Source organism: Peromyscus eremicus, chromosome 9 (genome assembly GCF_949786415.1).
Source record: "Peromyscus eremicus chromosome 9, PerEre_H2_v1, whole genome shotgun sequence".
Taxonomy (NCBI): Eukaryota; Metazoa; Chordata; class Mammalia; order Rodentia; family Cricetidae; genus Peromyscus; species Peromyscus eremicus.
In genome coordinates, this window is record NC_081425.1 from 44346764 (window position 1) to 44360558 (window position 13795).

The 13795-nt window shown below is 41.0% G+C and overlaps 1 protein-coding gene across 2 annotated transcripts in view; it reads right to left on the bottom strand.

The window, feature by feature from the left end:
* Epsti1 (epithelial stromal interaction 1) overlaps window positions 1-13550 on the bottom strand; it is a 104335-nt gene extending 90785 nt beyond the window's left edge. For both annotated transcript variants that reach the window (XM_059273299.1, XM_059273298.1), the window contains exon 1: window positions 13283-13550. In XM_059273299.1, the coding sequence (XP_059129282.1) occupies window positions 13283-13461 (179 nt within the window). In that variant the 5' untranslated portion in view covers window positions 13462-13550. The remainder of the gene's footprint in view (window positions 1-13282) is intronic.
* Window positions 13551-13795: the final 245 nt, after the last annotated feature.

Below are 13795 nucleotides of genomic sequence, written 5' to 3' on the forward strand. Positions count from 1 at the left end.
TGACACATTTCCTCCAACAAGGCCACACCTACTCCAACAAGACCACACCTCCTAATAGTGCCACTCCCTATGGGGGCCATTTTCTTTCAAACCACAATAGCTGTCTTCTAAAGGATAACTCAATGGCGCAGGATGGCAACTGCCTCACAGCTATTTACATGCCAAATATGCTGTGCATTTTCTCCTTTTTATTTTCATTCAACTTAAACTTAAGACTCTTCAGAATCCCGGCATCTAGTGATATACATTTCAGTTCATGCAAAGAATACTTCAGAGTGAAAAAAATACTTCTTATTTTTAATTCTGAAAGTCAGACGTAAGACAATGTAGAAAAATAACTTTAAAAGTTACTCAAATCCCACTTCTCAAAGATGGCAATTATTGTTTTATCTGGCTGAATTTCCATTTAATCTATGTGCTCTACTTTTTGTTGTTTTTATTTGAGACAAAATTTCATTATGTTTTCAACCCTGGCTTCATACTTACCCTGTAGCTCAGGCTGGCCTCTAACTCAGCACCATCCCTCTGCCTCAAATTCCCAAGAGCTAGAATTACAAGTGTGTATCAGTACACCCAGCTATGTTCTCTACTTAGTAATCACATTTTAAAAATCACATTTTCTTTCTTATTTTCCATTTTAAATGGTTTCTCCATTAAATTATACACATATCATGCTTAATTCTAAATGGCTCCATAGTATGCCCTAACATAACATCTAACTATTTCATTTGTTTCAAACATTGACTGTTATAAAAAGCCCTGTAGTTTGTATAAACAAAGCTTTGCACAAAGCACTGTCCAGCAGATCCTAACAGTCCTCTGGAATCAGCACTTGGGGCCAAGAATATGACCCCACTTAGATTTTCTTCCATTGATTGGTCCCTGAGTTGTATTGCCAAAGATCTAGATCATAGGGCTGGAGAGATGGCTCAGAGGTTAGGAGCACTGGCTACTCTTCTGAAGGTCCTGAGTTCAATTCCCAGCAACCACATGGAGGCTCATAACCATCTACAATGAGATCTGGTGCCCTCTTCTGGCACACATGCCGGCAGGATACTGTATGCATAGTAAATAAATAGATCTAAAAAAAAGAAAGAAAGAAAGAAAGATCTAGGTCATATGATCAGTCTCCACTCTTCTGCCTGATTCTCCTCAGCTTTCAAACCAGAAGAGATGTTGGCCCCTGCCAAGGTGCATTTTCACTTCCTCCTAACAGCACTCCCAAATCATCCAGGTTGACAATGTACCTGGCTAAATGTCGATAGTCTCCAACCTTCACAGCTAAGTGTGACCACACCATTCATTTGGGACACTGGCGTATTAGTAGCAGTATCGAGCAAGATTTCTAGGACCATGCTTTTAAATGGAGATGGACAGATTAAGCTTTGGCTTGCATTTCCCTTCCTGGAAGGGTTGAGGGGAGAACTGATGCTCAAATAGCTAGTCTGCCCTCTAACTGTGAAGCTACCACATTAGTGCTGCTCTGACATCAACTGCCTGGCTTCAAACCTCATCCCCCTGCTCCCCAGCTAACAACTTTGAGCAAACCACTTAGTTGCTCTCTATTTTTCCCCATTACTAAAATAGAGACTATTATCCACTTCCTAGGTTTAAAAAAAAAATGCTTCAAATAATTTCAGGGTCCAAAAAATATGGGTCTACAGGTAAAAGGGCTTGCCACCTAAGCTTGACAACCTGAATTTAATTCCTGTCATCCACAATGGATGGAGAAAACTACCAAAAGTATCCCTGACCTCCAAACATATGCCATGGCATATGTGTGCCACATTAAACATATCTGTAATACATACGTACACATACCATGATAATAAGTTTAATTTAAAGAACAGTATCAGAAAGTAACAGGAGCTGGAGAAGTGGCTTTGGTTCTCAGCACCCACATGCAGTGTCTCCCACCTGCCTGTAATTCCAGCTCCAGGGGATCTGATGCCCTCTGTAGTCTTCTAGGGGTACCTGCACACATGTGATATATACACACATGTACATGCACACATACACATACATTTTTTTAATTAAAAGAAAGCAACAATGTTCTACAACTGCCAAGTATTTGTATCAGCCCTAGTCTAGCCACCTTTGGGCATATTTTGTAGGAAAGAAACTAAACAAAGCTTTGTTTTAGAATACATATGACAGTGTCTGTTTTGCATGCAGTATTGATAAGTAGATACAATATGTATTATGGCTGCTTTAGGTACTAGACCCTCAACCATCTCTGGTCTATCTCATGCTCTGAATTAATCCCTTTCTGCATCTTTCTCATAAACATATATAGTTTTTTAGGTTCTTTTGACAACTGTGGCCCTGGCTCTTCCCTATAACACCTATGTCATAGCTCCTTGACTCTTTGCTGTGTGTCATAGAGGTAAGAAGACCCACCTCCAGACACAAAATGGGACTGAAAAAGATGTCTTGAAAGATTAGAGGATGTGATTCCTCTGCAAACGGCAAGACCACTCTGAGCCCAGGCTTTGCTCCTTCATTTATTGAAATATAATAAACCTACAGTAAACTGCAAAACCTTAAGTCCATAGCTCTGTGACAAACCTTCTTTTAAGTCCTCTGGGTTCCAAAAGAGAAAAGGAAAAGAAAAAAAAGAAGAAGCAGAGAAACAAAACGAGCCTTAAGATGTTACCAAGGATTACCCTTTCCCTACTGCTTATTTTTAAATTCTTTAGAAGCGTTGTGCTGGGCTGGGGGTTCAACTCAGGGGGTAGAGTGTTTTCCAGTGTGTACTGGGCATGGGTTTCACCCCTCACATCACATATACACAAATAAAGCCTAACAAGCAACATTAGTCAAATAAAGACCACCACTCTCTACTCGTAGTCATCGGTTCTGGATGCCTTACATATTTATTTTCTCATCTGCTTTTTGTTTTTGTTTTTTGTTTGTTTTTGTTTTTTTGTATGTATGTGTACCAAAAAAAATTAAGCTACAGGGTCATGTTAGATAACCCCTAAACACTATAGCATATATCTCCAAGAAAACGATGATCCTACTTACACATGAAAATATTACCAGACCCACGGAATTTACCTAATTATATTCAGATTTCAAAATTGTGCCATTGAATTCCTCCCTATTTCCACCTCATCCTAGACTCAGTCACGAATCTCACTTGTCTCTGCAAACTGTTAATCTAGGTCGATTCCCTTGACCTTGCATGACGGGGCATCATTAAGAACTCTTAAGTATATTGTCGTATGGAATGTCTCATGGTCTGGAGGCAGGAGTTATTATTATGGAAAGGATTAAAACCAGCACTTGAGAGGCAGAGGCAGGAGGATCCTGAGTTTCAAGGAGTTGAAGGACAGCCTGGATTATACAGCCTGGATATATATATATATTATATCACAAAAAAGCAAAAAGATTTAAAATAATAATAATAGATTCATCACCATCTCTTGACAGTGGAACTAAGGAGCATACTGGGTCTTTTCCCTTTTCTTTCTTCTTTTCTTCTTGTCTGTCTGTCTGTCTGTCTGTCTGTCTGTCTTTACAAGATCTCTTCATATCTATGTAGTCCAGACTGGACTTTAATGATCCCCTGCCCCAGTGTTCTGAATGCCAAGATATGTGCCGCCACACCCTGTGCTAGCCTTTGTTTTAATGATGGAAAATATCTTGCATTTTTCTACATTACTTTAATAGATTGCTTTTTAATCTTCCCATTTGGAGGGAGAACCACAAACATTTCAGAACAAAGAAGCCATCACAGCTGATTTTCTGATAGAGAATAGAACCCTCCAAAGCTGTCTGTTCCTTTGATCATTTTTTTCTCCTAAGCTTTTGTTTCAGACTCAAATACATTCTGAATAGATGCAGTTAACCTTAACAATATGTATAACCTTACGGCACTCTACTGACTTTGAAGTGAGTCACCTTACTGTGTAATTGAGCTAAGTTTCCGTTTGCTCTCATTTCTGCAACACTTCTACTGATTATTATAGGTATTATGTGTTTTCGGGCTTTCATCATCCTGTTGATTTATTGTTTCACTGTTGCAGCTGTCAAAGGCTTTTTGAAAAATGTCCATTCATTTTTGATGATACTGTATTTGAACAAAAATGATTGCTCCCCAAGACTTGGCAGATCACAAACGCATACCACATCGAGGAGCAGGGTCTAGCACAAAGAAAGTTGGAAATTCATTCTAACAGGAGCATAATTTATACCTTCCTCCATAAACAGGAAGGTAAATTTGATCTAATCAAACCAAAATGTCTTTTCTTTCCATCCACTCTAACAAACTCCTCTGCATAGAGCTGTACTTTTCAAACTATAAGTGCTAGCCCACTCATGCTTTATGAAATCATGCAATGAATTTACCTTTTAATGAACAAGAATAGAAAATGGGGACTGGAGAGATTACTTAGTGGGTAAAAGCAGTGGCTCTGCCATCCTGAGGACCTTCGTTCAAATCCTCACCCCAGACATAAAAAGCTAGACATGGTTGCTTTGCAGGCCTGCAATCCCAGCCTTGAGGAGAAAGACTGGGCAGATCCAGAGAGCATACTGGCTAGCTTGCCTAGACAAAAATGTGAAATTCTGGTTCCATGAGGGACCCTGTCTCAAGGCAGTAAGACAGAGTGATGGATCAACACACCCAACATCCTCTGCTCTGGCTTCCCCATTGTATGTGCATGCACATGTAAACTCACATGTATGTTCCACGCATACAAAAGAGTAGAAAATGTCATGTAACACATGTAGTGAGAATTTCTTTGTGAAATTTCTTTTCGGTTGTATATATCCTCATATATGTTGATATATGTCCTAGGTCACAATAGCAAACAAATTGTTCACTGTAGGCTTTGGTCAAAAGTCACCATGTAGTTCAGGTTGCTTAGGGACAATGACAACAGCCTGCTCTAGCAGGAGGCAACCAAGCTGTGTATCATTTGTAGAAGGCAGCAGAGAAAAGGAGATACACACACACACACACACACACACACACACACACACACACACACACGGCACTTCAAACTACTTTTCTAAATTGTTTAGAAAATAACTTAGAAACAATGATAGGATTCAGGGCACATTTTTCAAAAATATGGCACCTTGGCATTTGAGAAAGTAAAAACAGGAAAGTCTGCCTTTCCTCACCCCTTGGAGCAGACCACAAAAGACTTCTCTAACCTTTAGAGTTGGTAGGTCGTAAGGCCCACAAGTCAAAGCTCTCTTTTGAAGAATCTGTACAAGCAGGCCTCCTTTCTTTCTTCACTTCATTATAGAATTATTAGTTGCTAACCCTTTCCAACTGATCACATAGCTACAAACTGTTTACCCTCCATCAAGCCGAAGCATAAAAATAGGTGTTATGTTGATATAGAAAATGTCCCTTACGGGGGCGTGCTCTGGGCACTTGGTGCTCAGCTTGTGGCAGAATTTTGTTTTTAATATTTTATTTTATATTTTTTTATTTTATTTTATGTGTGTGTGTGTGTGTGTGTGTGTGTGTGTGTGTGTGTTGCCTACATATAAGTATGTGTACCATATGCATGTCTGATGCCCTTGGAGGTCATAAGAGGATGTGCGATCCCCTGGAACCATAGTAACTGATGGTTATGAGCACCATGTGGACACTGGGAACTGAAGCCAGGTCCTCTCCAAGAGCAATAAGTGCTCTAAACTGCTAAGCCATCTCTCCACTCCCTTGTGGCACTATTTTATAATATGTAAAGTCTTTAAGAGATGGGGCCTAACTGGTAGCAGTAGGGCTCTTGTGGCAAACCTTTAAAAGTTATGCCCACTTCTGTTATGATTCCAGGCTGTATTTCTTTTGTCCTGTCTGTGGTCACATGGTACACAAACCTCTACCATATACTCCACCTGCCATGAAATTGCCCTACCATGAACTGTACCCTTCAAAATGACGAGCCAAAGTCAACTCCCTTAAGTTGCCTTGGTCAAGAATTTTGTCACAGTAATGAGAAAATTTATCAATGTGTAAGATTTCTCTGTATCTTTATGTCATCATTTCTGAAGGCTCCGATGTCACATACAATTTACCAAATAAATTTGTATTCTTTTCTCTTGTGAATCTGACTTTGCTATAGATGTCTCAACCATGAACCAAGGGATGGGTGACTAAAGAAATTGTTTCTCCCTCAGAAGCTGAAAATACGCACCACATTTCTACTTCTGTATTAGTACTCTGGCTGACCCACTGAATTTTTCTTGATGTGGACATAAAACAATAAGGCGACAGGTAACTTTGATATCACTTCCTCTCCCAGCTCCTGAGCAGTTTCTTCTTCAGTAGAAAAGAACTCTTGAATTCTAGCCACTGATTAGGAAACATAATGGAAACTTGGGAAACTCATTTAATCCTCCAAGACTTACTTTCCTTATCTGTTGGGTGGCAAGGTGTTTACTTTGAAGATAAAATTCAATAATGTTGATTGCACGCTGTACAAGATCTAATGAATGGTTTAGCATTTGAGATATTTTAAGTACTTTTTTAACCATTGGTTTTGCTTGTCTGGCGATGCTGGCTTGAACCTAGGGCTTCATGTAAGTAATGAACAACCCAACTGATTGTTATTTTTGGTGCATGTCTATTTTGTTTTTGCAAGGATACTTGGCTTATTTGAGCTATAACTAATTTACATCATGTAACAACAGTATTGCAATGCTCCAACACATTTATCATTCCAAGAGTAACCTAAGGAAGCAGACCTCTGCTAATTAGCTTGCTATTAGAATCTGGTAGTAGTTGAGGTACCTACCCAGCTCATTGAACTGCATCATTATCATTAAGAGTTAAATACTATCTGTTACATTACAAACTTTCTAAGTGCTTATGGGCCTTGTCTGGGAGTTGAGTTAAATAATCCCCTAATGAATAGCCATATATATTGAGCCATCAGGAAGATTGCTCATTAAGACAACCGTTGAGTTTTTCCCATGTACTATTGTTTCATAACACTGAGAGAAGCTTCTACACTATCCAGTTCTCCATCTCTGGGAAGAATAAGCCTGATGCTTTCATGCCATTTAGCATCTACTGGCAAAACTTATTTTCCTTTAACCACATGGAGACAGGAAATTGAAATCTGGAGCACTGTAGTGAGAAGGAAATAGTAAATTGGTTTTTATAGGCTCTAATAACTACCAATGGGTTGCTTGAAAATGAGGTAGTAGAGCATATCTGTAATCTACCTGAGGAAGCTGAAGCAAAATGATCACATGTTTAAAGTCTGTATGGGGTACATAGTGAGTTCAGGATATTCTTGGCTACCTAGAAAGATTCTGTCTCAAAAAGCCAAACAAACAAACAAGCAAAAAAAAAAGCAAACAAACCAGTATCTTAGGTTTTCCCTGTCACTGTAATAAAATACCCTGACAAAAGCAATTCAAGAAAGAAAGTGTCGTAATTACTTTTCTATTGTCATGACAAAACATGATCAAGGCAACATATAAAAGAAAGCATTCAATTTGGGAGTCCCAGTTCTAGAGGGTAGTAGAGTCCATGACCACCATGGCAGGGAGCATGGCGGCAGGCAGGCAGGCAGACATGGCACTGAAGCAGTAGCTCAGAGCTACTTCATGTTGAGACAACAGCCATGAGGCAAAGAGAGAGGCTAACTGGAATGGCATGGAGTTTTCACACCCCAAAGCCCACCCCTAGTGACACACCTCCTCCAACGAGGCCACACCTCCTAATCCTTCCCAAACAGTCCCACCAAGAATTCAAACATGAGTCTATGGGGGCCATTTTCATCCAAACTACCAGAGGTTGATTTTGGCTCACGGTTCAAGGGCACAGTCCATCACAACAGGGAAATTAAAGCAGCAGGAGCTTAAAACACCTGGTAACACTGTATTCACAGTTAAGAAGATGGAAGTAATGGATACTGGTACTCAGCTACTTTCCTCCTTTTTATGCAATCCTACACCCAAGGCCAGAGTATGATGCCACCCTCCTTTAGGGTATGTCTTCCTCCCTCGATTAACCTAATCAAAGCAATCCCTCACGAGGCTAATCTAACCTAAATAATTCTTCCCAGGTGTAACTGCAGGCTTGTCTTCTAGATAATTCCAAATCCTGCTAAGCTGACAATCAAATCATCACAACCTACAACATAAACGTCTATCCACATACAACTTCTCATTCTCCTATAGGTCTCAGTTTAATATCATGTCTTAGGAAAGAGTTTCCTGCCCTCACAACTAGCTCAGGTACTGGCTTTCTTTTGTAGTACACACAAAGATTTACTTGTGTAGTTATTGCAGAAGTATCCATCCCATCCACTGGATTTAAAAAAAAAAAAACTCCTTAGGAAGTGTGCTAATTGTTCCAACATTTTAAATTGTCCCAAGCTAGGGCTCCTCTGTTACTGTAAGGCTGTTAGCATATGTAATGTACTGTTGTACAGGAAACAGTTCATAAGTATTTGCTATTATTGCTGTTCAGTCTTTATATCTCTATAGCACTCCTTATATAGTACACCATAAGTGTGTTATGGTAAACTGAAGTTGTGTCTAAATTATATTAAAGTTAACTACTGTATAGTAAAGTTCTATACTGCTGGTCCTTTTTCAGAATGTCTTTTTTTTTTTTCTCAAACAGTATCAGGCATTTATCACTAACATAGGTAAGAGCCTATTGCCCACAATTGAGTATAATCAGGCTGGAAACCTGTACCTTTAATATCCATATAGATGTAAGTGAAATTAGTTTAGAAGCAAGCAAAGTAGTCAAAGAGAGAATAAAAGATTGCTTTAGATTACAAGTTTACATAAGCTTTTTGTTTCTCTTTAAATCTGTGTGAATAGTCTATAATAGTTGGGGACAAGGTACATATCACTAGGTAAAAATAACTATAAAAGCCAATATGAAATAGTAAACACTTGCAATAACTAAAATTCAAATGCAGTAAAAAAATAAATAAATAAAAGTTAGCCTATCTGGTATTCTGCCACAGTTCAGGAATCATTGATTTTTAAAGAACTTCATAGATCTTTTATTTTTTTTCCCTAGTTGTCTTAGTTATTTTTCTATTGCTGTAATAAAGACCATGACCAAAAGTAACTTGAAGAGGAAGGGTTTATTTTGATTACACCTCCTTGTCACAGTCTATCATCAAAGGACATCAGGGCAGGAACTTGGAGTCAGGAACTGAAGCAGAGGCCATGGAGGAATTTTGCTTACTGGCTTGCTCCTCACGGCTTGCTCAGCCTGTTTTCTTATAGCATCCAGAACCACCATCCCAGGAGGGATGCTATTCACAGTGAGCTGGGATCTCTTACATCAGTCATCAATCAAGAAATTGTACCATAGGCCTACCCTCTTCCCAAATGACTGTTTTCTGTCAAGTTGACACTAAACTCCCAGCACAATTGACATCCTGTCAACTTGATATGCAAACACATCACTATTAAACCCAAACCTTTCTTGTTGTCCCCAAGATGTCACTAATATCAATATCACAATATAGAACATACTCCAAACTTTAAAAGTCCCATAAGCATTACAAATTCAAGCACTTTAGACTTTAACATGTCCAGTCTCTCTAAAACATCTACAGTCTCTCAAAAATACCAAAGCCTCTCTAAAATTCTGGTCTTTCTAAAACTCAAACATCTCTTTAAAATTCCCAAATCTCTATAAAATTCCAAAGTCTGTTAGATGTGGACTCCTGTAAAATTTTAAAAAAATATACAATTTCTTACTCTAAGAAGGAAGAATCAAAGCAGTCACAATCAAATCAAAGCAAACCAAAGTTCAAAGGTATTAAAAGTTCAGGATTTGGCTGTGCAGTGGTGATGCATGCCTTTAATCCCAGCACTCAGGAGGTAGAGGCAGTTGGATCTCTGTGAGTTCAATGCCAGCCTGGTATACAGAGTGAGTTCCAGGACAGCCAGAGCTAAACAGAGAAAACCTATCTCGAAAAACCAAAAAAAAAAAAAAGTTCAATATTTGGCTTCTGGGACTCATCTTCCAACCCTCCAGGCTCCAAAGGGTCTGGACTTCTTGGGCCCACCCTCTGCAGCAGACCCAGCTTGTCTCCTAGGCTAAGGCTGGCTCCATTCTGCAGCTGCTGTCCTTGGCTTCTCCTATGGTGCTGGCTTCTCCAAAATGCTCAGGACCTGCTGAAACTGGGCAGCATCATCACCAATAGCCTCTCCTGGGCTCTCTTCAGGGACTCTACCCCTGCCACCCGGTGGCAAGCCTAAACCTCTCTTCGTGACAACTTCTTGCCTTCAAAGTATGACCTGAATGAATGACTTACACATTACCAGCTCTGGCTGCCAGCACAAGGTACAGCACAGGCCATCTCTGGACCACAGCTTCCGTGTTGACTCTGCTGAGATGCTTCCCTGAGGATTTTGCCTCAATGATGCTGGTCTCCTTTTAATCAAAGATGATTCCTCAGGCCCTATGGCCCAGTATTGATTGTCCCAGCAAAGCAGAGATTTCACTTTAGTAGTTCATAATTCAAAATTTCAAATGGCCCTGATAGAGTTTTTAAGGGACTTGTAAACATTCCTCTGACGCATCAAAGCCAGGCCTCCTTTATCTGTATTGCTCTCTGCATTATCTTCTAAGTTCCCACAACAGCTCAACTCAGTTCAGCAGTCCAGAGCTCATTAAGGTCTGAACACCCAATGCCTTTTCTAGTCCAAAATCCCAAAGTCCTTCCACAATCCTCCCATAATAACACATGGTCAGGTCTGCCACTTCAATATCCCATGACCTGGTACCAATTTCTCTTAGTTTTCCATTGCTGTGATTACAACACCATAACAAAAAGCAACTTAGGAGGAAGGGGTTTATTTTAGCTTACAACTCTCAGGTCACACTCCATCCATCGCCGGAGGAAGTCAGGGCAAGAACTCAAGGCAGGAACCTGGAAACAGGAACTGATGCAAAAACCATGAAGGAGTGCTGCATATTAGCTTGTTCTCATGGCTTGTTTGGTCAGCTTTCTTATAGCACTCAGGATCACCAGCCCAGGAGTGGCACTACCCACAGTGAGTTAGGCCCGCCCAGATTAATCCTTAATCAAGAGGATAATGCATCACAGACTTGCCATGGGCCAATCTGGTGGAAGCCCCTTCTCAACTGAGGTTCCCTCTTCTAAACAGACTCTAGGCTTGTGTCAAGTTGGCACAAAACTACCAGCACACTAGTGTATTTTGTTTATTTAGTAAGAAGGAATTTAAATGAATATGGTTTTTCAAGTCATAAACAATCTAAAGGTGATAGCATCATCATCAATAAATGCTTGTTAAATGAAGTCATGGCCATCAGCTTCCAACATTGACTGAATACTGGCTTAAAGGCTGCTATTATTTCACTTTTATTAATGAAAAAAACTGAGAGATGCAGTAGCTAAGCATGTTATTCAGAGAGTAAGCAACCATAGAATCAGAAGTTGAACCCATCTACTAGGCATCAAAGCCGATACTTGTAATCCCCACACTGGACTCGTTTTTCAGACGAATTTTTCGAATGTTGAACACAAATGAAGTTAAATTTACCTTTACCATACAAATAAACTATTATGGCACTTAGCATCCTCCTTTCTTATTTTCCACCACACACACCCCCTCTCTCTCCAAACTAAGTAAGACCTTCCTAATTCTTTGTTGTTGTTTTTACAGAGATGCCATTTATCACTCAACCATTCCCCTTGGCTTACTGATTCCACTAAGGAAACAAGTGAGAAAGTGGACACAGTGAATGATGAAGATACAAGATGAACCAGAGTGTTCCAAACAAGACCTGAGATGTTAACCGCCTAAAGTGGAATGCACTCTCTAATACTCTGCTGACTACCAGCGATGCACATTTAGTCTGTGAGTAATAATTGAATTCTTTCAGGAGTTTCCTCTAATGATCTAACAGAAAACTGTCCCTTTCTGGGTGATTTGGTCCAGCAAGATGCTAGGGTAATTACCATCAAATCAGAAAACAGAAAGACGTAACTGATTAGTGCTTGTGAGATGATAGGAGCATACAAATAAGTGGTTATATCTAAACAGCTGCTTTCTAATAAAAGGCTTGGAAATGGATTTTTATCATTAACCACTCATAAGCATGAGACCAGCATTTATAGATATGTGACTTTGGGTCAATGAACTTCTATTGTGGCAAGATGCCAGTTACTCTGAGAGAAAGTCCACCGTCTCTAATTGATTCCCAGACCATCTGCCCCGGCTGAGGGTAACTCTACCCTGAATAGTATTATAACCTTGGTTCTTTCAGAAGCTGGGGGGGGAGGGGAATGAGAGAAACTCTACTGCTTGTTGGTCATAAGGTTATATAACTGTTCCTTAGCAACCAGCATTTGTCTTTCCTGCAACAAAGAAGTCGTTGCAAAGGGGGAAAACTAAAAATAAAACAGTTTGGACAGTTCTAATTCACAGAGGCAGCACTTCAAACCACAGTGCTGAGTGGAAAAAAAAAAAGGAAGAAAGAAGGAAAAACCCATTCCACCTGGTGCAAAGAGAGGGTGGCTGACTATGTAACATGCTTTCAGGATGCCATCAGTAGTCCTTAAACCACCGATCAAAAACACACGCCTCCTCTCTCTTCCTGCTTAGAATGCCTTCAGCCTTGAGAGGCTGAGGTCCTCACTCCCAGCTGTACTCCACTGGTCCCAAGAGGCTGGTCTATCTGGAGTCTGGTAGTGATGTAAACTTGTTTCTGAGGCTATCTGGACCCTCTGTATCATATTCCTTCTTGCCTTTACTATGGTGTAATGGCCTCATTTAGGCTCGCTCTCTCTCTCTCTCTCTCTCTCTCTCTCTCTCTCTCTCTCTCTCTTTCTCTCTCTCTCCCTCCCTCCCTCCCTCTCTCCCTCCCTCCTCCCCCTCTCTCCCTCTCCCTCCCTTCTTCTTCTTCTTCTTTTCTCTCTCTCTCTCTCTCTCTCTCTCTCTCTCTCTCTCTCTCTCTCTCTCTCTCCCCCTCCTCTCCCTCCCTCCCTCCCTCCCTCCTCTCTCCAATAAAGGAAAACTTACTTTCATAATGAATAAGAAGCCCAGAACACACCCATCTTTTAATCCAGGAGCCAGTCACAAGAATCAGCGGAGTGGGCGCCAGAATATGCTCTAAAGACCGCCAATTGGCAGATTCAAGACATAGTAAAGTAATTCATAGGTAATTTTATTGAGTTAAATAACACTTAACTCTTTCAAAATCCCTATTATTGGGCCTCTATGGTTTCAACCTCCAAAGACCTGGAAGGTGCCTGATTATGAGACCAAGACTTCCTGCATCCGAGGCAGCTTGCTGAATACTTACCTCCCCTGGTCAGCGCGCCCCTGCCTCTCCATCATAGGGTCCTTGGGAGCCGGCCTCTCCAAACTCTGTCTCCGACTCTGCTGCTGGTGCAGCTCCTTGTGCTGCCCATCCCCAGTGTGGTCCCGAGAGCTGGAGGAAGTGCCCAAGCCTGGGCCCACCACCCTACTGCGGGTGTACATGGTCCACAGCCCTCCCGCTGGGTCCGAGCCTCAGCCTCTGCCGGAAGGATCCTGGTGAGGGTTCCCAGGAGGCTCGAGGAGAGGGTTCTGAAGAGCAAGCACAGCGGTTTTAACAGCTGAGTTTCGATTTCTCTCTAACCACCCTCAGGGCCAGCAGAGAACTTCCTCATTCCTTCTCTACCCAGGGGCCCTCTGACTTTATGACAGGTTAACAGCCTGGGACGAGCCTGCCTGCAGCAGGGGTGATGAACTGAGCTGGGTTAGCCAGGACAGGTGAGTAGGCTTAAAGCCTCAGCACCACTGTGGAGGGCGCCAAGGGTCATTAAGATAAGCC